Raw genomic sequence first — 26102 nt, 5'->3', positions numbered from 1 at the left:
CCCCCTCTGGCGCTGCTTTTGCTCCAGCCAAACTCCAGAGCTTCTCCCAGTGCTCCCTGGCTTCCAGCAAACCCAAATGGGAGGTTTCAGGTTCAATTAGTCAGGAAGAGATTTGCTGCTGCATTATCTTAATTCTGCACGTGCAGGAGGTTTCTGAAAGGGAGTTTCATTAGTTTGGGGAGAAATACAACAGGGATATCTCACAGATAGGAGAGTCCACTGCTCCTCTGTGCTCTGGAGTGGCTGAAATTCCAGTGGAACCACTCTCAGCGCTTTCCCTGGGAGTTAAAGCCCAGCCTAGTGCCTGGTTTTGCAGTATCAGCTGTTACTAAGCACTTCAGCACAGGGAGGATGTCCCAGCGTGGGGCTGGCACTCAGCAGAAATTCAGATATGCAAAATGTGGCTGAACAATGCCCTCGTGCCTAGCACAGAGCAGCTTGGGCTATTTTGGAGGGCAGACGTGCACATCCCTTAATTCTTTCCACTCCACTTGCTCTGGGGTTTGCTTCTTTTTTTGGTTTTTTGGACGAGTCTTTGAAGCAGAGTGAGTACAATTAAGTGTTCATCTGATTCATCAGTGTTTTCCACTCAGTGCAGTTTGGTGTGTCGTGGAATGGTTCAAGAGTTGCCTGAAACACCTGAAAGCATAAAATTCCTTTAGAATTCTGCCTAAAAACCCCAGCAGATCCTACCTTGGTCTTTTCATGGGATGAAAAATTTGGGAGAGCAAATTTCTGGGGCGATTCAATGGTTTAAAACTGAACAGCAAGATGGGAATGACGAGATCCTGACATCACTGTGCAGCTCCAGCAAATATTTCTCTGGGAATGAATCTCCCAAATCAGTGTTAATTGTGAAAATTGACCCCAGGGGTTTGATTTTCAGAGGGCTGTGCTCATGGTGTGGATGTTAATGGTGCTGTCAGTAATGCCAAGAACTTCTCATGGACTTCCTTCAGCTTTGGAAGGGCTGATTCTCCCTGGGTAGGAAATGCTGTATTTTGATAAAAACAAAACAGAAAAAAAAAAAAAGGGGGTTTCTTTTTTAAATGAAGGACGTCCTGGCTTAATGGGGCTTGAAGTGTTTACAGGTGTTTCCTCACAAGTTCAAATTTAGTGGCCCCGGGGAGTTGAGATTCTCATAAGGCAGGAGCAAACACTCAAGGCTGGGTTTTAGAAGAGTTGCACATTTAAAGGGCCAGGCCTGGGGGCTGGTTTGGCTGTGTGAACACACGAGCTGTGCCCTGCAGACCAGCAGAATGTGAGAAAAAAAAAAAAATCATCACTCCAAACCTCCCTACAAGACCCTTTGGTGCTGCCCAACCTTTTGCCCTGATGGTGGAAATTTGTGATGAAAATCCCAGGAGGGGCAGGTGCCACCTTTGGCTGCACAAACCCATCCTGGTGGCTCCTTTTTAATGCAGGGCTGCCCTCAGAGCGTGGGGAAGGAGGAGAAGGAGAAGAAGAAGATGAAGAAGAAGAGGAAGGAGCAGAGAGCAAAGGGAAAATGTAGAAGTGCTGTGGGTGAGGGGTGATGATGTCACCGGGCTCAGCGGGAACACGGCGCTTTTAAAAAGCCGAAAGAAACATCCTGACCCTCACTTGTCACATCCCCACCCAGGAGCCTCACACACACACTCTGAGCTGAGTTATCCTCAGCCAAAGAAGGGGAAAAAAAAAAAAACTCCATCCCATCACAGAATGCACTGGCAAAAATGTAAGTGAGCTCTGGTTTGCTTTTCCTACCTGCTGAGGGTTGTGAGGGATCAATCAGCAGAGTGGCAGGGGAGGGGATGCTCAGGGATGGCTCAAGAGAGGCCAGAGCTGAGTGTGATGCTCATTTTCCAGCAGGGATATGAGCTCAGGGTTGCTTTGTTGGCTTTCATCACTATGAATCAAGTGGAAGACTATGATTCATAAAAACAATAACAGGATGCAGGTATTATATCAAAGGTTACGGTGGTTACATAGCAGAAAATTTTCCTTTTGAAAAGTGAAACCTGTGAGAAATCTTATTTCTGGGCCTTTTTTTTTTTTTTTTATATGTATTTCTTTCAGCTAATTAAAAAAGATCAGGAACAAAGCAGTTGAGGGCAATACAGTTATGACTTTACAGGAAATCAGTTTTCTTGTTTTCAAGATAATCTCACTCCTCTGGGCCCACCTTTGCTGCTGTAGTTTACTGATCCTGCTCCAGGTAGGTGTTTGATTCTTGCAAGGTTTTCATTCTCGCTCTTATCACCATCATATCTCATTTGTCATCAGTAGGTGATGCTCGTTTTGGCAACTGTGCTGCCACCCCTTGCCTCTCACCCTGCTGTTCCATTAGCATAGACTGGTGCAACACACCTGAGTGGAAAAATTAATTTCTTAAACCCTGGCCAGTGACTTATCTGAGATTACTCATCTTTTTATCACAGCTTCTGGGTTGTTTTACTGCGTGTAGTAAAGCACCCTGTGCCTTTGTTTGCTTTGAGATCTGCTTCCTCTGGGTTTTCTCCTGCTTTCTTTCTTTCCACTTGAACATTTTGGAAGCTCTAATGTGTATTTGGGAAGTTTTATTTTAATTTCCCCCTTCACCTTGAGCAGTTTTCAGGAGATGTGGAAAAAACTGCAAGATGATTACATCCAAATCCTGATTTTAATCCTGATTTTCAATCTCCCTGAATGGTTTATTTGGGTTGGGTTTTCTTTTTTTGCCTGCAGTGATAAAGCAATGCTAACAACAATGCTTTGGGTAGGAGGGAATTGGGAACTGAATACTTTGGGAAGTTGGGAACTGGTTTTATTTTACTTTTTTCCTTTGGCCCTTGCAGGAATTTCAAGTCAAATGCTGTCAGTCATTCCCTGATGATCATTTGTAGACAAATTAACCTGCCCAGTTTCCCTGAGCTTGTTAATCCTTGAATCTCCCTCCTTCTGTAGTGTTGTCAGAATTCCTTTTTCAGCATGGAGCTGCTGGGAATCTGGTGAATCATGGTTTTCCAAGCCATGGCAGCTTTGGGGACAGGGGAGTCCTGAGCCCCCTGTGTGACCCCTGAGGGCAGGGCAGTGCCACATCCCGTGGGTTTCAGTGCAAGTTGGAGCTCTCAGTGGTTTTTTGTCCCCTTTTGGTGTCACCTCTGTCTCCTGGCAGTGCCACCAGCTCACGTTTCCTCCCCACCTGCTCAGGCCACCTGTGACCCATGGATGTCCTGTGGCCACACAGAAAATGATTCAGAGCTCTCAGGTGAGCTGGGAACTCTCCAAACTGAAACCCTGAGCTTGGCTCATTTGGTGCTGGCAACACCAAGATTTTGGGCTCACTTGGATGATCAGAACATTCTGTGAAACCCCAAAAAGGACACAAGAACCCTGTCAAGGAGCAGGTGTGACATTTCCCCAGGGGGGTTCCCTGCTCCTTCAGGTGACATTTCTGCAGGAACACACAGAAAGCTGGGACACTCTGCTGCCGTGGCCAGAGGCTCCTGTTGTGCAGGAGGTTCTGGGAATTGCTGGCTGGGATTCCCTGCGGGCTGAGGATGTTCCCCAGGTCACAGCACAGTGACTCCTCTGCAGGACTGGGGCCCTGGGCTTCCGCTCCCAAAACCCCCAGGGTGGCTCAGCCCGAAAGCCTCCCCTCCCACGGCCCAGGAGAAGTGACTGGTCGGGGCTCCCCAGGATTCTGCCCAAGGGGAGCAGCACCAGCAGCCCCTCAGGGATGGGAAATTCATGGGCAGCACCAGATATTTCCTCTTGGTTTGTTTTTATTGGTACCTCCACAGTGAATTTTTTACATCAACCCTTCCATGGTTTGTGTTCTGAAAAGCGTGGAAGCAGCTCAGGCTTGATGATCTCAAAGGTCTTTTCCAGCCTAGTTAATTCGAATTCTGTAGGAATTTCCTATTTAGCTGCTGGTTTTGCCTGCTCTCTAGTTTTTTGGCTCCTGTTGCAGTCAGGGGCAGAGATTGAGCCGTTCAGATTCCCTTCACCACCGAGAGCAGCGAGTTCACACCTCTGCAAACCCCTTCCCAAACGCTTTTAAAGTGGAGAGAAAACCTTTCCTGCCCACGACAGATGTGGGGCTGCACAGAGCCACCCTGAAAGTATCAGCTAATGAGACTGAGAGCTGAAACTGCCACGCTCTGCACCTTGTGAGCGACAATTTTGGTAAAACCCCACCGGGAAAGAGGGATAGCACCAAAGTTGAGCCCATCCATGCTTTGCAGAGCAGGTGTCAAACTCTACGAATGACCACGGCAGCAATTCAATGGAAAGCTTGCATTACTAAAATGGAAAGAGTATTCTGGGCTGGGAGGAATGGGGACCTGAGGGTGAGACTTAAGGTTAAAGACACTTTCTGTCTATCTCAGCTTCCCCTTTGCACCAGGGCTTCTCTTATTCTGAAACAGAGAATTTTTAGTGGTCCTCACCGCTACATCCAACTCTCATTTGGCACTTGAAAGCTTTTATTTTTTTAATTAGAATAACCAGAGCAGCAGGGGTCAGCCAGTATTTTGTGTCTCCTCTTGATTTTGGTTTCTATCCAAGTGGAAAAATCGCAAATCCACTCTGTATTTGTCCATCTGCAGTCCCTTCCTTGTGTGGGAACAAAATGCAGGCTCTGCACAGTGCTCTCCACTCATTTAGATCCTTTTAGGTGTGAAGGGAATATTTTTTAAAGGACAATTATCAGAAGCATTCCTCAGGAACAGCACAGGGCACGTGGATTTTCCTGAATCCAAGGCTAGTTCCATCCCTGGAACATCTTCCAACACCTGAAAATGAAGATATTGGCCATAAATCTAAAACAATCTTTTGTCAAATTAATATTTTACTGGCTTTGGTGGTTATAATACAGTGTAGGAGGCCTGGCCAAACATGAATCTGAGGTGTTGGCAAGCAGGTGAAATATTGAATTATGCCCAGGACCCTGCTGAGTTCATTTTCGTGTTCTGAGCAATCACTCAGCCCTTTCTGCCCCTGCTCTGAGCTGGGATGTTTTAAAGCAGATTCTCTGCCCAGATGTTTGGTGGGTGCTTTGCATTGCCAAAATCTTTCCTGAATTCCCCACCCCCAGTGCATTGAACAGGATAAATGAGAATCCTCTCCAGCTCCATTTTCCTGGTGTTCTCCACAAGTTCAAGGGAAATTTGGGTTGTGTCAAAAGCACAAAAAAAGCTGCATGTCCCCTCCAGCCCCTAAATGAGCCTGGATGTGCAAACCTGGGGCTTTGGGATGTGTCCTTTGGGACTGAAAAATAACAAAGCAAGAAATGGCCAAAAGGGACTCAGATAAACATTTTCTGAGTTGTTTCGTGATTTATTTGGTGCTGGTGAGGTTATTCATTCTCAGGACCAGCCAGAGAATTATCAGTCAGGGGTGGATTAATTAATTTAGATCAGGAACCTGGTGCTCACCAGGCACCCCAGCCTTGGCCACCAACACAGCAGGTTCAGGCGGATCTTGGCAGAAATAATTGGATTTTTATTTCCAGGGGCTGGAATTGCAGGTGGGTCATGCCAGTGTTTCACCTTTAACTGTTGGCTGGATCAATTAAAATATTAATTAAAAGCAGGACATACCCTGAAGGCTGTGAGGGATTGGCATGGAGCTGGGATTTTGGGCAATTAAATGCATTTCAGTGCTTTGCTGCCCACAAAGCAGAGTTGAAGATCATCCTGGGGTTCTGATTTTTTTTTTTGAGGGAAACTCTGTAATTAGCCAGGAAACAAGGACAGGATCATGACCAATGTGTGGTCCCTTGCAATGGGCATGGATGTAAAAGGGTTTTGATTTGACTCTAAGCACACAAGCCCATGAAATGAAGCCTCTTTCTTCTTTTTATTAGCCTAAGTTCACTGTGTCTGATAAAAATGTGATTTGGCCTCCAATATCCAAGCCATTAACTCAGGGTTTGCTAATTGAAATCTAAATTTCCCTTGTTATTTGCAGTCAGCGATTGCTTTTTGGTGTTACTGCAAACAAGAGAAACTATTGTGTTTCTTTTCAATTATTTATTACACTGGAGGGGTGAAGGGAGAAAAAAAAAGGGAAAGCTATTTGCAGTGTTAACAGTGATAAAGTTATCATCGTTGTGAGCACAGAAATCTTCTCAAGAGGGAGCAGCAGGGGATTTCAAACCAAAATCTGCCTGCTGGGAAACTGCTGTGCCTTGGCTGGAAGGCTGAAACTGAGCTTGTGATGGTGTGTGAAGGCCAGAGGTGCTGGGGTGAGGTTTAGAGATCTGAAACCCGCCACGCTCGGCTGCCTGCGCCCTTCCAGCAGCTGCTCTGCCACTCTCTTCCCTCCTCCTCCAGCAATGCTTGGGCCAGAGTGCAGGGCAGGATGGAGGTTTGAATCTCTGGTCGTGCCTTCTCACGCTTCCCCAGCCTGGATTTCCACTCAGATCGGTATTTTGAGGATCAGGGGTCTGTACCTGCACAATCAGAGGGTGGCAGATCCCCAGGAATGTTTTTTGTGCAGTTTGGATGCTCCAGGGCTGAGTGGTCTGGAATCCAACATCTTCTGACTTCAGAGCCATTTGGTGCCTTTGCAGCCACTTCCCAAGTTTGCTCACAAGGCTTTTGTGGACTTTCAGCAAATACCCCAGGTGATAACATTGAGGGAGGGAGGCTGGGGCTGAGCTCAGGGCAGGCAGCCTGTGGAAATGAGCCCAAATGAAACGTGGAAACCACTGCAAAACCTCTTGGGTTTGGATTCCTTCTCTTCTTTCTTGACTGGAGATGTCTCCAATGCCCCAGCTTGGCAGAGCAGCTGCAAATCCAAACCTGAGGAACAGCACATGGGTGTTCTGTGGTCCTGGAATTGCAGGAAAAAACCAGGACACTGCTGCTATTCCTTTAATTTTATTGACAGGAACGGGCTCTCATGGCTAAAATTAAAATATAATGCAACCTTGGTCCAAGACAGCTTCATAGTTTGTTAAAACCTTTATATCAGGATGACTAAATGCAGGTCCTTCCTTTACAGAGATATTTTAATTGCCATTATTCCTCCAAATGCTGATGTTTTTAAATGACCACGGGTCTTTAGCTCGATGAGGAATTGCACCCTGAAGCCCCAAAGTCATTTTGCTGTGGTCTGTCTGTGATGCTCAGACCCCACACCCCTGAGCAGTGGAAAAGCAGCTGTGCTCACATTATTTTTATTTCTGGAGGTCAGCTTGGGGGAACCGAAATATGATCTGCAGACTTTGGTTTTTAAAATATTTTTTTTTTCTCTTTACTTTTTTTTTTCTTTTTGGGGTTACTCTGCTTACACCGGAAACTCTGAATAGGTATATTTGTCAGCTTTTACAGTAAATTTCTTCTTTCCCATCCCCCAAACCTGGAGCCAGAAACCACCATCCTTCCCCACCCTAATTCTGCAGGGAGGCCCTTTGATGAGTTGGGGATGAGCTACTCCCCAAAATGTTCATTTCTGTCACTCAGGCAGCTCTGGCAGAGCTCAGATTTGTGGAGTTGATAATAAAACTCTTTATTATTTGCACTCAAATAAATGAATACCAATTACATTTAAAAAGCAAAACGTGAATTGTATTAAAGCCCTTCTGGATGCTTGTATGGAGACCTAAAGAACCTTTATTCTGTTTTAAAATTTCATTTTGAAAGCCACAGGATTCATGGGAATGTAAAAAAACTGATTTAAAGAGCCACAAAGGATGTCCAGAGAAAGCAAAGGTCGATCAGGCAAAAGCTGGAAAATGATCTTTGCTACAACTACAGTGCAAAAGTAAAAAATTTCCTTAATGTGCATAACAAAGGCAGCAGTTCAGCTCATAAATGGAATTCTGCCTGGTCCTAAAAGGATTTATAGTGGCCAGTCAAGTTTTCATAATTAAATTATGTATAATGAGTTAATAAAAGAGCCAAGTTGAAGGGAAAAAAGTCTTTTTAAAAAGAAATCAGAGCAGAAGTGTTTATTCTGTTAAGTAATCCTTGAGGTGGATTTATGATTGTTAGAGCTCCATTTTTCTCCTCCCAGGAAGGTGCAGCAGAAACATCTCAGTGTGCACAGAATTAAATGCAGCTGGGAGAGATGATCTGAGGTGAAATGATTCATTCTTGTAGGAGCTGAATCTCAATAAATTCCTGGGGTGGAATAATAGCTTAAAATTCAGATTGGAGCTGGATACCCACCTGCACCTCCAAACCAAGCTGCAATCTTTAAAAATGGAAAACTTATCAAATAGTGTATTTACCCAGCACAGAGCAGTGGAAGGGGCAGGCAGCACCTCTGCTATCGGTGCTTTTACAAACAGCAGCCTTTGATTTCCCTGCTTCCCTCCTGCTATCAGCTCCTCCACACTCAGCTCAAATATCAGTTGTTAATTCTGCCCCTGGCAGAAATTCTGCTCTCCCTGCTCACAGGGAGAGGCTTTTGGAGCTGCCTGTAAACTTCAGTCCCCAAAATGGAGCAGAATTTATGGCTGTGAGCTGGGAGGATTTTGGTTTTAGATCTGGGATGTGTTGTCAGCTGTTTGTCAAGCTATGAGCAAAATTTCAAATCATGGAATTGAAATACAGCTCTAGGTTGAGATATTTAAATCCAGCTAATGATATTTAAATGGTTTTCCAAATGACCTTTCCTAATTTGGATTGCTTTAATAGTGAATTTATTTCTCTTAAATATCTAATCTCTACTTTTTTATGTCCCTGCCTGGCCAGCAGTTCTGGTGTGTGACATTTTGGGTATATTTGGTCTGATTTTCCTTTTGGGAGTGTGTAAAGCTGCTCTGCAGGTCAGTGCCACTGAGGGACACGAAGGAAAGGAAGAATAAAATAAAAGTTTTCCTGGTACAGCCACCAGCTGACATGGGGATTTGGGGAAAGGAAAATAAATGTTACATAAATTTTAATTTCTTTTTTTTTTTTCTCAGCTTCTGGCCCAGAGCAGCAGCCACAGCCTCGCCCCTACCAAGGTGTCAGAGTGAAGGAGCCAGTGAAGGAGCTGCTCAAGAGGAAAAGGGGGAATGTCCAAAATTCCAGTGCAACTGCAGCCACAACGGTAGGGAAAAAACCAACAGGAGGGAATTCTCCCTCGGGAGCTCAGTGATTGCAATACCCTGCCAAAAAAAAGAAACCTTTGCATCTCTAAAGCATTCAGAGCCTGGTGCTACCTGGCAGTGCCATCAACATCCCTGAGGTGGGGAGATTTTAGTGCTGACTTAATGGAGAGGGGAAAGTGCTTTGCACTTGGCAGGATCTGATTCCCAGGCTTGGGAGGGAGGCACAGCTTGTCCAGGAGTGCAGCAGAGCCCCTGCAGAGCCAGCCCTGCCTGTTTGCAGCCTCACTGCCCTCCCTGCTTGGCTGGATCCCCTCTGAGGCAGAATTCTCTCTGCACCCTGAGATTTAAACTCATTTCAGGGTCCCCTCGAGCTGAGGGGACATTGTGGGTGTTTGGGGTGGTGTGTCCTGGCTGCCAGGTTCAGTTCAGGGAGAATCCAGACCCTGACATGGATAATCATTGATAGTTCATGTCCTCAAAGCTGACATTGATAACTCAGTGATTGGATTTCATGCTGATGGGCTTCACTTTTGATTTTTACTTTTTTCCCCTCTCTTCCAGGTCGTTTTGCCCCATCAGCCAGTCCATTCCTACCCCCCCATGGGTATGTACCCCTGCCTCTCCATCCCTGCAGTGACCCCTGTGCTGAGCTGGGCTTTAACCCCGTCCTGTTTTCCAGGCCAGCCTTGCATCGACATGGACGCTGCTGGCCCTGCTGTGCCCGGCCCAGAGGAAGGAGCTGTGGCCTCTGGCTGGATGTCCCAGCCCTCTGGCAGCTCCCTGCAGCCCCTGGCTCAGTGGAGCCCTTACCCTGAGTACGTGTCCCACGAGGCTGGCAGCTGTCCCTACTCTGCAGACATGTACGTGCAGCCCGTGTGCCCCAGCTACACCCTGGTGGGACCCTCCTCTGTCCTCACTTACACCTCCCAGCCTCTCATCACCAATTTTGCAGTAAGTCAAAAACACCAAGCTGGAAATGATGTTAATTCTTACCTTCTAGAAGTTAGGTGTGCTCATTCTGATTTATTTATTTGCTGTTGTGTGTCTTTGCATCCATGCCGTGTTGTTTGGACAGGGGGAAATGTTGTGGTTGGAATCAGGCAAAATTCACAACCTTTTCCCCAGCTCTCTTCACTCTTCCAGACTGAGATTTTCACTCTTTATTTCCAAATTTAAAATTAAAAAAAGGAATGTCACTGGGGTTCCAGGAAATGTATTGATCAGGTGGGATAGGAAGGATGACTTGGCAATAAATTTCTCAGGAGATGCTGTTAAAGGATAAAAGAGCAAGGTCAAAATATGTAAAGACAGCAGAACATTTGGCTTCAGGCCAGACAAAATCTGCTTGGCTGACACAAGATGATGTGGTCCCCTTTAGAGGGGAAGATGATTTTCCTTTCCCTGCCTCAGTGTGGCTGCTCAGACAGAGCCAGCACATCCCCAAAGACCATTTTTGTGTCCTTGTGCAGGGATTGGGATGTGGCTCTGCCTGGACTGCTCCAGGGAGCTGCCTCCAGCCTCGGTGGGACTGTGCAGAGGGCACTGCCAGCACAGGGTGGGACAGGCTCACAGGGAGGGTGACAATGGGACAGAAGGGAGGGAGCCTGAGGTCACCCTCAGTGCAGAGAGGAAGGATGGGGGATGTCAGAAGTGGGATGAGCATCCCCAACCTGTGCTGCATCCTCCCCCTGCCCCAGCAGGATGATTGTCTCAATGTTTGGTGTTTCTGCCCCCTTCCCAGCAGGCTGTCTCATTTTTTTGTATTTCTGTGCCCTATCCCAGCAGGCTGATTGTCTCAACCTTTGATATTTCTGTCCCTGTCCCATCAGGCAGTCTGTCTCATTTTGCTGTATTTCTGCCCCTTGTCCCAGCAAGCTGTTTGTCTCATTTTTGGGTATTTCTGTCCCCTATCCCAGCTAACAGATTGTCTCATTTTTGTGTATTTCTGCTCCTGTCCCATCAGGCTGATTGTCTCATTTTTTGGTATTTGTGTCCCCTTCCCCAGCTAGGTGATTGGGTCATTTTTGGGTATATCTCTCCCCTACCCCATCGAGCTGTTTGTCTCATTTTCTACTCTCTCTGTCCCTGTCCCAGCAGGCTGTTTGTCTCATTTTCTGGTATTTCTGTCCCTATCCCAGCAAGCTGTTTGTCTCATTTTTTGGTATCTCTGCCTCTATCCCATCAGGCTGTTTGTCTTATTCTTTGGTATTTCCATCCCCTGTCTCAGCTAGCAGATTGTCTCATTTTTACTGTTTCTGTCCCCTGTCCCAGCTAGGTGACTGTCTCATTTTCTGGTATTTCTGCCCCTATCCCATCAGGCAATCTGTCTCATTTTGGGGTATCTCTCTCCCAGTCCCATCAGGCTGTTTGTCTCATTTTTGGTTTTTCTCTCTATCCCATCAGGCAGTCTGTCCCATTTTGCTCTCTCCCTATCCCATCAGGCTGTCTTTGTCTCATTTTTGGGTGTCTGTCCCTATCCCATCAGGCTGATTGTCTCATTTCTGATATTTCCCCCCTATCCCATCAGGCTGTTTTTGTCCCATTTTGCTCTCTCCCTGTCTGATCAGTCTGTCTCATTTTGTTCTCTCCCTGTCCCACCAGGCTGGTTTTGTCTCATTTCTGGTATTTCTCCCCTGTCCCATCAGGCAGTCTGTCTCATTTTTTGGTTATCTCTCTCCCTATGCCATCAGGCTGTCTCATTTTGCTCTCTCACCCTGTCCCATCAGTCTGTCCCATTTTGCTCTCTCCCTATCCCACCAGGCTGTCTTTGTCTCATTTCTGACATTTCTCCCCTATCCCATCAGGCTGGTTTTGTCTCATTTCTGGTATTTCTATCCCACCAGGCTGGTTTTGTCCCATGTCTGATATCTCCCCCCTATCCCATCAGGCTGTTTTTGTCTCATTTTGCTCTCTCCCTGTCCCATCAGTCTGTCCCATTTTGCTCTCTCCCTGTCCCATCAGTCTGTCCCATTTTGCTCTCTCCCTGTCCCATCAGTCTGTCTCATTTTTGGTATCTCTCTCCCTATCCCACCAGGCTGTTTTTGTCCCATTTTGCTCTCTCCCTGTCCCATCAGGCTGTTTTTGTCTCATTTCTGGTATTTCTCTCCTATCCCATCAGGCTGTTTATCTCATTTTTGGTATCTCTCTCCCTATCCCACCAGGCTGTTTTTGTCTCAGTTTCCTCTCTCCCCATCCCACCAGGCTGCCTTTGTCTCATTTCTCCCCTCTCTCCCCCCCCAGCCCCGCAGCACCCCCCCATCCATGGTGCCACCGCTGGAGGTGACGGAGCCGCAGCCGCCCCTGCCCTACTTCCCATGGGCACAACCCCTGCCTGCCCTGCCAGCCTCCAGCCTGCAGTACCCTGCAGCCTCCTCCTCCTTCCCTGGGCCCCAGCTGGTGCCTGTGCCCATCTCCATCCCCGAGCCAGCCCCCCAGGAGCTGGAGGATGCCCGCAGAGCCATCGGTGCGCTGCCCATCGAGAAGCTGCTCCTGGAAGATGAAGACAATGATACGTACGTGTTAAGCCATGCTCTGTCTGTGGAAGGGCTTTAGGTTGCACATCTGGAGCATCACCTGCTCCATCCAGCACCTCAGAGGGTTTTGGGGAGGGAGGAGAAGTGGGTGGGGTGGGAATTTTGGAGTGAAATTTGCTTTGTGTTGGCGCCCAGCACAAGATTCCTCTGCTGGTCCAGCTCTGGATGCTGCACACTTGTGCTCAGCACCACCACAAGGTGATTTTCACCCTCATGGCCCCAAAATCACAGATTCCAGTGTAGCCAAGGCCAACTGTAGCATTGGGTGAGGGTACAATTGCCTCTAAATATTGGCAAACCCATTTCATTGGGGCAGCTTTTGTGTAAATTCCTTTTTTGTTTGTCTTTGACCTGTCCAGGGAGGAACTCTCACCAGATTTAGCCCACTAGAAAACATTGGGGGAGCTTAAATTGACATTTTTCTCTCCTAAATTTTACTATTCCTTTGGAAATCAGGAAAAGGTGAAGTGTAGCTTTGTTCTGCTGGTGCAGGTAGGTGAAAAAATAAATAAAATAAAGCTGAGCTGAATGCCAGAGCAGTCAGAGATGCCTTGAGCAGAGCAGGAATTCACACCAAGCTGTGGCTGGGAGCTCTCACCCTGCCCTGCAGCTGTGGAGCTGTCAGCTGGGGTTGTGTTTTAGCTGCAGAGGGTTTGGGGCTCTGAAAAACCCAAATTTGAGGGGTTTGGGGCTGATTTAGTGGCTGGCTGGTCACGCTGCCAGGGGACAGATCCTGAAATCTCTGAGAGTTCTGTCTCAGCCAGGGTTGTAATTCATGACTCTGTATCAGGAGATCAAGGAGCAGACAGATTTTCCAGAATTTCCCTGCAGCCCAACAAGGAATCCATGGCATTGCTGATATTTGGCAATATTTTCACTTTTCTGTGTTTGAGTGGGGAGCTGGTGATGTGCTGAGCCAGGGAACTTTAGTGGCCTCTCCTTGGGAAGTTCCCCAGGCCCAGAGCTGCACACAAACCCTTTATGGCTTTCTGATTTCCTTCCCTGGAGAATGAGTAGCTTCACTTTTCCCCCTGATGCAACTGTAAATATTTTGGTTGAGGCTCAGGATGCCAAATATATTTCAGGAGATTCATCCCCTTGAACCCTGCTTATTGTTTTCTTGACAAACAAGAGGCTCTTGGCTGGTGAACACAATTTCTCTGGGTTTTTCTGCTTTCTAAAGCCCAGGACTTTCAGATGATTTTATTATTTGCAAGACTAACTGCAAAATAATTTATTGTACTCTTTATGACCTGGAGTCCAGTTGCCACCCAGGCAATATTTAGAGTGGCCTGGGTGAGGTTTGAAAACTCAAGTTGAAGGTCTTAAAGACTTTCCAAGAGTAATTTTTTTATTGAATATGGACAAATGTGGAAGACATGAGCACTAGATCATGTAAGTGATCATAAAGTTGTTGGAAAAGAGCAGGAGCTGAGGTTTGCATTGAAATTAGTGGCTTATATTTGCAGAAAAACCCAGCAAAGAAATTAATTCAAAGGAGCTTAATTCACCACTGCTTCCTCCAGTTTGATAGAGTGCAGAGATGTTCCAGGGATAAAGCAGTTGTGAATCAGGCCTGTGGTTGCTCTGATTGCTTTTCAATTCCTTTCACTCCAATGTATGTAAATTCTGTATGTGAACATAAAGCAAAGATGAAACTGTTTCATCATTTCTTTCTGGGTTGTTCTGGTTAAAAAAAAAAAAAAAAAAGACAAATTCTTTTTTTTTTCCAATAAAGATCTACAGTAACTTTGCTATGCCTAGAGTGTTTTATTTCCCATCCACAAGCACTGGTTAAGCAATCAATTAGCTCAGTAATAAATGTACAGGCTAGAACCAGAGATTAGCTGTCAGACTCTGTGCTAATTTTACACCTTAAGCAGACTAAGAAGGAATTCCATGATCCAGCTGTGGCCTGGAGGCATTTCCTGCAGTTCAGCTCCAATCACTGTTATCCTCTCCTGGCACCCTTGGGGATGTGTGGGTGTGCAATGCTGAGCTTGACTGAAAATCAGATTAGCCAGAAAATTGTGTTTCCACTTCCTGAAATTGCCAGGGGTACAAAACGACCTGAGGAGAGGAACAACTGCTCCCCACCATCCAATATTTGTGTGTGGAGCAGAATGCAGCCAGGGCTTGGTGTGACTGAGTGTGGGGTGGTCTCCTCCTGTCCCAGGGGTTGGAATTTCCATCAGGGGGGACCTGGGGCCATGGAAGTGGCTCCAGGCAGAGCCAGATGAACAAAGTGAAGCAGAAAAGAGTTTTTATCACTGAGGGCCACCAGCCACTCCCTTGGGCTGTGACAGCTTTGTCCTGTGCAAAATATAAGGACTGTCCCCCTCACCAGGAATTGTGATAGAAATTAGAGTTTAACAGGTGGATATATTAAAATATATTAATTAGACGGTTTAACAGGTGGATATATTACAAATATATCCATTGGCTATATTAAAATATATCAATTAGAGTTTAACAGGTGGATATATTAAAATATATCAATTAGGGAGTTTAACATGTGGGTATATTACAAATATATCCATTGGATGTGTTAAAATATATCAACTGGGGAGTTTAGCAGGTGGATATATTAAAATATATTAATTAGGGGGGTTAATATGTGGATATATTACAAATATATCAATTAGGGAGTTTAACATGTAGGTATATTAAAATATATCAATTAGAGGGTTTAGCAGGTAGATATATTAAAATATATCCATTGGATATATTAAGATTTATAAATTAGGGAGTTTAACAGGTGTATATATTAAAATATATTAATTAGAGGGTTTAACAGGTTGATATATTACAAATATATCCATTAGGGAGATTAATAGATTGATATATTACAAATATACCCATTGGATATTTTAAGAAATATCAGTTAGGGAGTTCAACAGGTTGATATATCACAAATATATCCATTAGGGAGTTTAACAAGTGGATATATTACAAATATATTAATTAGGGGGTTTAACAGGTTGCTATATTACAAATATATCCATTGGTTGTATTAAAATAAATCAGTTAGGGAGTTTAACAGGTTGATATATCACAAATATATCAATTAGGAAGTCTAACAAGTGGATATATTAAAATATATCAATTAGGAAGTTTAAAAGGTGGATATATTACAAATACATCCATTGGATATATTTAAATGTATCAGCTGGGGAGTTTAACAGGTGTATATACTAAAATATATGAATTAGGGGGTTTAACATGTGGATATATTGCAAATACATCAATTAGAGAGTTTAATATGTGGATAGATTACAAATTTATCCATTAGGGAGTTTAACAGATTGATATATTACAAATATATCCATTGGATATATTAAGATATATAAATTAGGGAGTTTAATATGTAGATATATTACAAATATATCAATTAGGGAGTTTAAAAGGTGGATATATTAAAATATATCCATCAGGGAGTTTAACAGATTGATATATTATAAATACATCCATTTAATATAGTAAAATAAATAAATTAGGGAGTTTAATATGTAGATATATTACAAATATATCAATTAGGGAGTTTAAAAGGTGGATATATTAAAATATATCCATTAGGGAGTGGCTGTTACCCCCATGGTGAGGTTTCACCAACACACCCAGAGCCGTATCACCCCCAAAAGAGATTTATACACACAATTCCCCCAGCTGGGAATTGTGGAGGACTTTGCCACCTCCCAGTGGTGAATCTCAGCTGAAGGAAGGTGCAGAAGTGGGAAGGAGGCAGCTCAGGAGAGCTGGGGGCTGCTGGACCCTGCAGTGTTGGAGGTAGGAGCCCTTCCCGTGGGAACCGGAGATTCTGGGGCTCGCATTTGTGGTGTAAACCCCAAAAAGTGGCGGTGCTACCCTGTGAAATTTTGTTCCCAGCGTGGTGTGCTCCATCAGTGATGGGTGTCTCTATTTGCTGTCTTAGAATTCTGCATATTTATGCAGCTAAAGGCCTGAGGGCTCACACGCTGGCAGCTGCAGAGCGCATGAAAGCCCTGAGGAGACTCGATGCCAAGGAGCACAGAGGAAAGGTAAAGAGTTTGGGATGGGAACAGCCTTGGAGTGACTGGCACAGAGATATCCTAAAAATCCAGCTCTGCTCCTCTGCTCCTGCAAGGATGGCTTGGCTGATACAGCTCGCTTGAGGGCAGGATTGTAAAATTCTGTGTTCATAAACGAGCCCGTTCCTTCTGCAGCCCCTGATTCACGGAGTGATGTGGTCCAGCAAAATATTTCTGTGCTGGCATCAGTCTGAGGATGAAGGTTTTATGGCCAACTGACTTGTTCTGTACCTGATGCAATCAGGATTTTTGGGTTTCCAGCTGAATGAAGGGTGAGGAACACCAGAGGGGAATGTCCCCATCTCACGGTGCCAGGCAGGATTCCAAACCACCCTGTGAGCTGTGCTCATCCCTGGCACCACAGCCCTGGGGATTTCAGCCAGCCCTTTCCCTTGTTTTACACCAGCACCTGCTGCTGCCTTAGAAAAAATAGAAAATAGCTTTTTTATTTTTCTATTTTTTGTGTATTTATAATCCTGCAATTCTTTAGTGCATAACTCTAAATCTCCATAGCCTGTCAACTCCTGTTCTCCCATTTTATTCAGACAAAACAATTTCTCTCTAGGCCTGGAACCTCATTTTAACAAAAGTGAGTTGAGAGTGGAGCAAACTGAAGCTGTAATTGGAGAAATAACCCCTGATATGTAAATGGACCAAATTATATCTGAAAAACTTGTGACCATCACCTTGAGTGTAGCCTCTGGGAGGCTTTTGACTGCCCAAGGTGTAGCTATTGAAGGCATTTAATATTTTATTTTCTTTTACTTATTTTCTTTTATGAAGGCATTTAATATTTTATTCTCTTTTACTTATTTCCTTTTATGAAGGCATCTAATATTTTATTCTCTTTTACCTATTATCTTTTATTCTCTTTATGCAATTTTATTGTTTTTATCCACTTTTTTCTCTTTATCTGGTTTTGTTCTCTTTACCCAGTTTTGTTCTCTTCACCCAGTTTTGTTCTCTTTATCCAATTTTGCTCTCTTCACCCAGATTCACTCTCTTTACCCACTTTTACTCCCTTAATCGTGCCTGGGGTTTTCCTGAGCTGTGCTGCTGCTCTTGCAGACTCCCCTGCTGGTGGCTGTCACTGCCAGGCAGGCAGCAATTGTGCACGACCTGATCCAGGCAGGAGCAGATGTCAACGCTGTGGACAACAAAGGACAGACAGCTTTGCACCTTGCTGCAACCTATGGCTACACCCAGGTGCTGCAGGTAGGAGAAGTTTCGTGGTTTTAGTTGCTGGTGGGATAAAACCACAATAAAGTGTTGGTGTTGTGTTTTTAAATAAAGGCAGGATGTCAGTGAGTGATGGAGACTGGGCAATTCCTAATTCCCAGAGTGGTTTTATTCCTGTTTTAGGGATGTACATGCAGCCTGCTGTTACAGAAGAAAATATTTTAGTGGCTCTGTGGGGGGAGGAAATTATTTCTGCAGATCACAGAGGGTGTTCAGCACTGAGGGCATTCCCCAGCCATGAGGTGTGAGGAGAGGGAGCTCCAAAGCCAGGCTGGAACCCCTCCCTGAGCTCACTGTCAGTCACTCAGGAGCAAAAAATCCTGTCCAGACTCAAGGCAGCAGCAGAGAGATGAGCTGTGACCCTGCAGACAGGGACAGCCCAGCACAGTCAGGCACATTTTTCAGATTTCCCTTCAAAACCTGACTTAGTTGAGCTAATCTTGGCTTGCCTGCTGCTTGCTGGATTTCTCTGCAGACAGAGCTCTGTGCCAGCCCTGAGCAGCAAATTAACACTTTCAACCAGGCCCTGTGGGAATTTTGGGAAGGGATTCCACAGCAGGGATTAGCACCCTGTGAGCCTTAAAACCTTCACTATGGGCCAGAAATTAATGAAAAATTTAATTTTATTCAAATTATATATATTTATAATGATATTAATTTTTTAAAAACCCTATCTTGAGCCATGCCAGGCAGGGTTTGGTGGCTGTGCTGAGGTCCTGGAGGGCAGGGGGTGCCTGTGGTGCTGGCACCACGTCCAGCATTCGTTAGCAGTTAATGTATAACACAGCCAGTTCTCTGGAAAACAGGTGCTTCCTTCAGTAGGAAAAAGGATGCCAACAAAGCCTCTCAGAGTGCCCTGAGGTGGTTTGGATTGCAGGGTTCCTTTGTTTGGTTTTCCTTCTGTGGGTTTTTTGTTTGTTTTTGAGTTTTTTTTGCCTCGACATAAAAAGGGAAAATGGGCAGGGACTCGCTGCTCGATGTGGTCAGAGCATGAAAGGTTTTATGATCTATTTGTTTATTTTATTAGTTGGGTTTTTTTTCTAATGGATTAACTATCTAATCTCTAATAAACACCTCAGAGCTGGCTGTCAATATTTGATCTGGGTATGTTTTCTTTTTGTTAGAAGGAGAGAAGTCAAGCCCTAACCGTTCTGGGTGATGTTTCAGTGGGAGGATTCTGTCCTGAGCTCGTCTGACTTGACACAGATGAGTCACTGCAAAAATTCTCAGCCATTAATGTGAAAAACTTGCTTCATACACCCAAAAGAAATAAATAAATTCTCTGTAATACCACAGACAAGGATCTTCTTAACTCCATCATGTTAAATCTATACTTTTCTTATATTAAAGAGTTGTCAAGTTTTGATTCTCTGCTACATCCCAGGAATTCTCATCTCCAGATCACAATTCCTGATGTCTCTGCACCCTCATTGCCACAAGCTGAGGGTTTAACTTCACACTGAAAACAAAAAGTAAATAAATCCAGCCTGAGAATTGTCAGTGTTGGCAAACTCTTAGGCCATAAAGTTCTGTCAAGAAGGGATTTCCATTTGTCCTTGTCAAGGATCACTCAAATAAACATGTTCTGCTGTCTTTGCCTAATCCAGGGTGAAAGTGAGTCTGGTACTCCTGAGCTGGGGGCAGTGACTGCATTTTACTGCTCTGAACTGAGAATGTAAAAGGGTGATTAGGTGGGAGTTAGGGAATGTGATCACCTTGGATGTCACTGTTGGCAAATTCACTGGAATCAAATAATGACTTTGTAGTTAAATTATCATTATCTGGTGCTGTGTGATTTCACATTTTGTTAGTTTGGGCTGATTTTGGCTTGCACAGTGTTCTGCTGAACTAAAATTCTGCATTTCTCTGTTGCCTCCAGGTTATCCTGTCTCTGGGTTTCCCTCTGGATTTGGAAATGAAGGATTTTGAAGGTAAAAACCTTTTGCACAAGTGCTGTGAAAACCTGTGTTGGGTATTTCATTGCATTGATGCTCCTTGGGTTTTGGGGGTGTGCTGGGGGAGAGAAAGTTGTGTCAGTGCACTCAAATGCCACAAAATTCCAAGGTGCTGATGGCTCAGGGGGTTCACTGGAATTAAAAACATTCTGGAGTGCCCCAAAAAGTGTCCATAGAGCCAGAGAAGAAACCTGAGAAGGACAACACCTGCACAGACTGAATAAACGATGAATGATAGAATAAATGATGGAAAAAATGATTTTATAAATGATAGAATAAATGATTTTATAAATGGTTGATTGAATGATTGAATCAATGATTGAATGAATGATGGAATGAATGATTGAATAAATGATTGGATGAATGATAGAATAAATGGTTTTATAAATGGTTGATTGAGGGATTGAATCAATGATTGAATGAATGATGGGAGGAACGATGGAATGAATGATTGAATAAATGATTGGATGAATGATGGAAGGAATGATGGAATGAATCATTGAATAAATGATTGTACAAATGATTTTATACAAGATTGAATAAATGATTGTATGAATGATAGAATAAATTATTGAATCAATGATTGAATCAATGATTGAACAAATGATTTTATAAATTATTGAGTGAATAATTGAATGAGTGACTGAGTGAATGCTCTCTGCGCCAGCCCTGCACTTCAGTATTTTCCTGGCACTGTCCTCCCCTCCATCCCACACTTCTTTTCCAGGCCATACCCCTCTCCACTGTGCTGTCCTGGCCCACAACAGCCTGCTGAGGGAGCAGGGCAGGCAGGCCCTGCCAGAGGAGCAGCACAGGGAGCTGCAGCAGCAGAGCAGGGAGCTGGAATCCTGCATCCAGCTCCTGGTGCAGACCGGAGCCTCCATCTACAGCCGGGTGAGATGGGCTCAGCCCTGCCTGCTTGGGAATTCTCCCCCCTTTGGTGCTCAAAACACACAATTTGAGAAGGAATGAGCTGCTGGCACAGGGGCCAAGCCTGTAATCTTCTCAGAGGACTGCTGGCAGGGTTAGGTGCTGCTTTTTGAGTTCTTGAAGTGACACTGGGCACTCAGAGGGTCCCTGGAGGGAGGGAGATGCTCCCCAGCAGCTGCAGAGCTGGGTTTGTGGGATATCCCTGATGGGTTTGTGGAATATCTCCAGCTTGTCCTGCAGAGCATTTCTTATTTGGCTTTTTTTTTTAACTTTTTTTTTTTTTTTTTTAAATATTCCTTTCCTCTGTTTTTAAATAGGATGTGAAAAGCAACAAGACAGTTCTTCATTACACAGTGCAGGATGGGAATGTCTCCCTGCTCAGGTACTTCCTGGAGCTGAACGCTTTCAAGTCCAAGGATTTTGTCAACAACAAGGTAATTTTTGTCAACAACAGTGGGGTTTTTTTACAGAGGGAAAGGGCAAAAGTTGTAAATCTGAACTTCTTTTCAACCCCAAACTGCATTTTCCAGTAAACAGACAATTCACCAGGGAAGCAGCACCTGGCTTGAACTCTGTCCTGAAAATCAGGACCCTTGTCCAGCAGCAGATGAAGGATGAGAAGGAGATAAGCAGGGAGGAGGAAGAACATGGGAAGTGGTTTCTTGAGGAGAAACATGAACTTTAGATTAGGCTGAGGATTGAAAAACCAGCCCTGCAGTGATGACAGCAGCACAGCAGAGAGGTGGCACCTCAGGGCAGCCAGCTATTGATCCATCCCTGTGTCAAATGTGGCATCAGAGGAAGGACAAAGTTCCTGTTTCTGTCAAGGGACAGGGGGATTCTTCCTGCCTCAAATGTTATCTGCAGATTTCCTGGCACTGCCATCCCTAGGTTGGGTAAAGCAAGAGAAAACTACCTCAGAGCAGAGAGCATCTCACACAGGCAACCAAACAGAAATCCTGACATTCCTGGGAGCCTCAGCAGTGTCCCAGCAGCCAGGGCTGCCCCCCTCAGCAGGGCTGAGAGGATTTTTGTTGAGGAATGAAACAAAGCTGGCTTTTATTTCAGTCTCAGCCTTGCTTGTGCTCCCCAGAGTTTCTGTCCTTCAGGAAGGAACTGAATTTCTCTGGCAGCTTCACTTTTTTTACCCCCTCCAGGTTTCTGCTGGACTGCAGAAAACAAATTTTGGGGTTGTGCATGTGGGTGATGGCGCCGAGCTGGTGTGTTCTGCCCAGGGAAGGGATTTTCACTGCATTCTTTCTGTATCTTTAAAGACCCTCAGGCAGGTGAGGGCCTGTCCATGGCAGTCTCTGTTGTCTCTTGATCACAATTCCTGCTCTGATAGGATCACTTGGAGTCTTCAGTCTGGGGCAGGGAGAAATCCTGACTTTTTTAGCTCCTCAGAGAATGAAACAGCCATGGTTGGGTTTCCCTGGCTCTCCCACTGCTTGTGCTTGTCTCACTCCAAATCTGTTTTCACAATGACAAAACCATTGAAGCCTTGGAGGTGTTGTTTTCATCTGGAGGATTCCTGGAGCCCACTTTGTCTCAAATGAGATCTGTTAAAGTCAACCTGAGGCTTCAAGGTCAGTTCTTGTCAGATTGCCTCATTACCTGAGCCCATGCCTGGATCTGGAAGCTCTCAAGTGCAGATCTTTCCATTTTAACAAGAAATCCTGTAAAGAGTTTGTAACCATCCCTTGACTTTGTGGGATAACAAACATGACAAGGATCTGCTTGTTCAGGGCTTGTAAAACATGTCTTGTCTGAGAAAAGCCATTAAAATTCTGCCATTTCATTTTCTGCTTCACTTCTCCCTGATGTCCCAGTGGCTAACAAGACCTGAAAACCACATTTCTTCATTCAACAACTGGAATATTAACACAGCCTGCAATTTGTGCCCAACCATCCCAATGTCATGACAAACCCACGATTGTTTCTGAGAGAAATAAAACCGAGCAGCTGCCTCAATGAGACTCTTGCAGACTAAAAATACCTCGCCTTGTGCGTTTGTTTATCAACTTTTTCTCATTTTCAGCCGTTACCAGTCATACCTGACCAGACAGGGCACAGATTTTGACACGGTCTGGTGGCACCAGAGCTTCTGCAGCACCCTCCATCCATGCCTGGCTTCACAGGCAGCTCTGTCCTTGCTGTGCAAATCCTGCCACTGGAGAAAATCCGTGCTAGATTTGGGGAGTTTGCACCTTCCTGGCACTTGGAAGTGTTGGGAAAAGGGGCACAAATGGGTCTGGTGCTGTGGAGTTTGGTGTGGTGGGCACCAGTGTGATGTGTTTAGTGTCTATAATCCAATTTAATGGTGAAATATTTCCATGCCTGTTACAGCCTTCTCTTTTTCCAGTAACTCCCCAGGCTTCTGTTTCCATGAGGGTGAGATTTAGGGGTGATTTCAGAGCAATCATACATGAGGATATGATTTAGGGGTGAATCCAGAGCAGTTTTAGGGGTAATTTCAGAGCAATCTTACATGAGATTACAATTTAGGGGTGATTTCAGAGCAGTTTAAGGGGGAATTTCAGAGCTATCCTATATGAAGCTGTGATTTAGGGGGGATTTCAGAGCAATCATACACAAGGATATGATTTATGGGGTGATTTGAGAGCAGTTTTAGGGGTAATTTCAGAGCAATCCTATATGAAGCTATGATTTAGGGGGGATTTCAGCAACCAGGGAATGTTCCTGCTTATGGGGTATTTATCACCTACACCCAAAGCATCAAAGCCCCCCAATTTGTGGTGCTCTAGCAAAGGAAAAAAATCAGAATCCACAAACCTCCTGCCTGGGAGAAGCAGAGCAGAGATCCTCCCTCACCTCCTGATGACAAATCCCACTTGGATTCTTCTCTCATTTCACGTCTCCATTTCTAGGATGATTCTGGGAAGGTGGCACAGCTCACCAGGGGGTTTATCTGGATTTTTCACTCCTTTTTTTTCCCTTCCCCCTGCTTTAGGCCCATGGCAACACAGCCCTGCACATGGCAGCTGCTCTGCCTGGTGACAAGAACCAGAAGGAAATCATCCAGCTGCTCCTGGAGCACGGGGCAGACCCCAGCATCAGGAATTTGGACAATGACCAGCCAATCCACATGGCCCCTCCTGGAAAAGCTGGGGATCAGGTATGGGGTCCTCACTGCTGCCCTCCCCCTGCACGCTCCAGGTTTTGTGCTTGCAGGTATAAACCCATTCCTGATGTATTTGGGTGTTTATTTAGTTGAATATGTACGTGTAAATAATTGTGTGAGTGTTTTGGGGGGCTCAGATGGTGCTTGAATGGTTGAATGGCTCAGGTGGTGCCCAGATGTTCCTGAAATTCCACTTTTTTTGGCAGGTCAGGCATTTGCTGAAGAAAGGGAAAGTCACACCTGCATTCAACTCCTGCCGTAGAAATGCCAGATCCTGAATGAACTGCAATTTATGGAATGGCTTCGACTCCAGCCTCTGCCTCCCATAAAACTGTGAGGGTGCTTCTGCAGCACATCCCTGCTCTCCAGGCTGAAAGCAGCATGGGGTGAGAGCGTTCCTCCCCCTGTGGCCACGTCAGACAGCAGAAGATGAGCTTTCAAATGGCCAAAAACTCAATTTGGGTAACAGGGAATAGACCTCCAGCAAGGAGGTGAGCAAATCAACTGGCTGCTCCATAAATAAGGAAATATTCCAGATAAGTTGGAAGCACAGCCAAGCTTTGATTTGGGAGCAGAGGTGACAGAGCACTAGGTGAGAGCCTGGCTGTAAAAGGCTGAGGAATGCTGCTCTGAGGGAGCACAGGGACTGCTGGAAATGCTGCAGCCTCTCTGGTGTGACCCTGCTGCCCTGGGAATGCAGGATCCAGAGGGGAGGGAAAGCCTGGATGGAGAACTTGAGTCAACCCTAGCTGGATTTGACCTGAGGGAATGGAAATCCAAACCCAGGAGTGCCATGGGAGGGTCCTGCAAGCTGGGACTGCCCAATCTCAGCATTGTGGGGGCTCTGGAGCAGCTCCATGGCCAGGCCAAGAAAAGAACCAGGTGCTGTAAGAACAAGGGCATGGGGCAGGGTTGGATTTACAATCCAATGCAATCCAATCCAATCCAATCCAATCCAACCCAACCAATCCAATCCAATCCAATCCAAACCCAAATCCAATCCAATCCAATCCAATCCAATCCAATCCAACCCAACCAATCCAATCCAATCCAATCCAAACCCAAATCCAATCCAATCCAATCCAATCCAATCCAATCCAATCCAGTCCAATGCAATCCAATCCAATCCAATCCAATCCAGTCCAATCCAATCCCATCCCATCCAATCCAATCCAATCCAATCCAATTCAATCCAATTCAATCCAATCTAATCCCATCCAACCCAACCAATCCAATCCAATCCAGTCCAACCCAACCAATCCAATCCAATGCAATCCAATGCAATGCAATGCAATCCAATCCAATGCAATTCAATCCAATCCAATCCAACCCCATCCCATCCCATCCCATCCCATCCCATCCAATCCCATCCAAACCAAACCAAACAAATCCCATCCCATCCAATCCAATCCAATCCGATCCAATCCAATCCAATCCAATCCAATCCAATCCAATCCAAACCAATCCAAATCCATCCAATCCCATCCAAACCAAACCAAACCAAACCAAACAAATCCCATCCCATCCCAAAATCCCATCCCATCCAATCCAATCCAGTCCATCCCAATCCCCAGCTCTGGGAGTCCCTCAGGTGGGGACTGAGCCCTCACCTGTGTGGGACAGAGAATTCCTGTGGGTCTCCAACAGATTTTAGGGCAGCAAACCCTAAAAACCTGCGAGTCTGTGCCTGGTCAGGGTGCAAGGAGTGAGTGCTCTCCTGCTCCCACCCCACCTGAGGGGTTTAACAGATTCTCTTTGGCGTTTCTGTGAAATGCTCTGTGAATTGCTGTGCAATCCCTGCCTCGATGGGGCAGTGACTGAAGGGCAGAGCCTGGCTGTGTTTGGGCAGAGCCTGGCTGTGTTTAGGCAGAGCCTGGCTGTGTTTAGGCAGAGCCTGGCTGTGTTTAGGCAGAACCTGGCTGTGTTTAGGCAGAGCCTGGCTGTGTTTGAGCAGAGCCTGGCTGTATTTAGGCAGAGCCTGGCTGTGTTTGGGCAGAGCCTGGCTGTGTTTAGGCAGAGCCTGGCTGTGTTTGGGCAGAGCCTGGCTGTGTTTAGGCAGAGCCTGGCTGTGTTTAGGCAGAGCCTGGCTGTGTTTGGGCAGAGCCTGGCTGTGTTTAGGCAGAGCCTGGCTGTGTTTGGGCAGAGCCTGGCTGTGTTTGGGCAGAGCCTGGCTGTGTTTAGGCAGAGCCTGGCTGTATTTAGGCAGAGCCTGGCTGTGTTTGGGCA

At 45.5% G+C, this 26102-nt stretch overlaps 1 protein-coding gene across 1 annotated transcript; it reads left to right on the top strand.

Annotated features, from left to right (window-relative positions):
• Positions 1-1639: 1639 nt before the first annotated feature.
• On the top strand, positions 1640-24789 carry POU2AF1 (POU class 2 homeobox associating factor 1). The gene is made up of 12 exons (XM_033081746.2): positions 1640-1717; positions 8882-9009; positions 9572-9614; positions 9690-9961; positions 12251-12522; positions 16475-16580; positions 17679-17825; positions 19729-19780; positions 20532-20698; positions 21052-21168; positions 23706-23870; positions 24083-24789. Exons 1-12 carry the CDS (start codon positions 1702-1704, stop codon positions 24152-24154), a joined length of 1557 nt encoding a protein of 518 aa, XP_032937637.2. The 5' UTR covers positions 1640-1701; the 3' UTR covers positions 24155-24789.
• Positions 24790-26102: the final 1313 nt, after the last annotated feature.

This window comes from Catharus ustulatus, chromosome 28, assembly GCF_009819885.2.
Source record: "Catharus ustulatus isolate bCatUst1 chromosome 28, bCatUst1.pri.v2, whole genome shotgun sequence".
Lineage (NCBI taxonomy): Eukaryota > Metazoa > Chordata > Aves > Passeriformes > Turdidae > Catharus > Catharus ustulatus.
The sequence above is the reverse complement of the archived record's forward strand: the minus strand, read 5'-3'. Positions and strand labels throughout refer to the sequence as shown.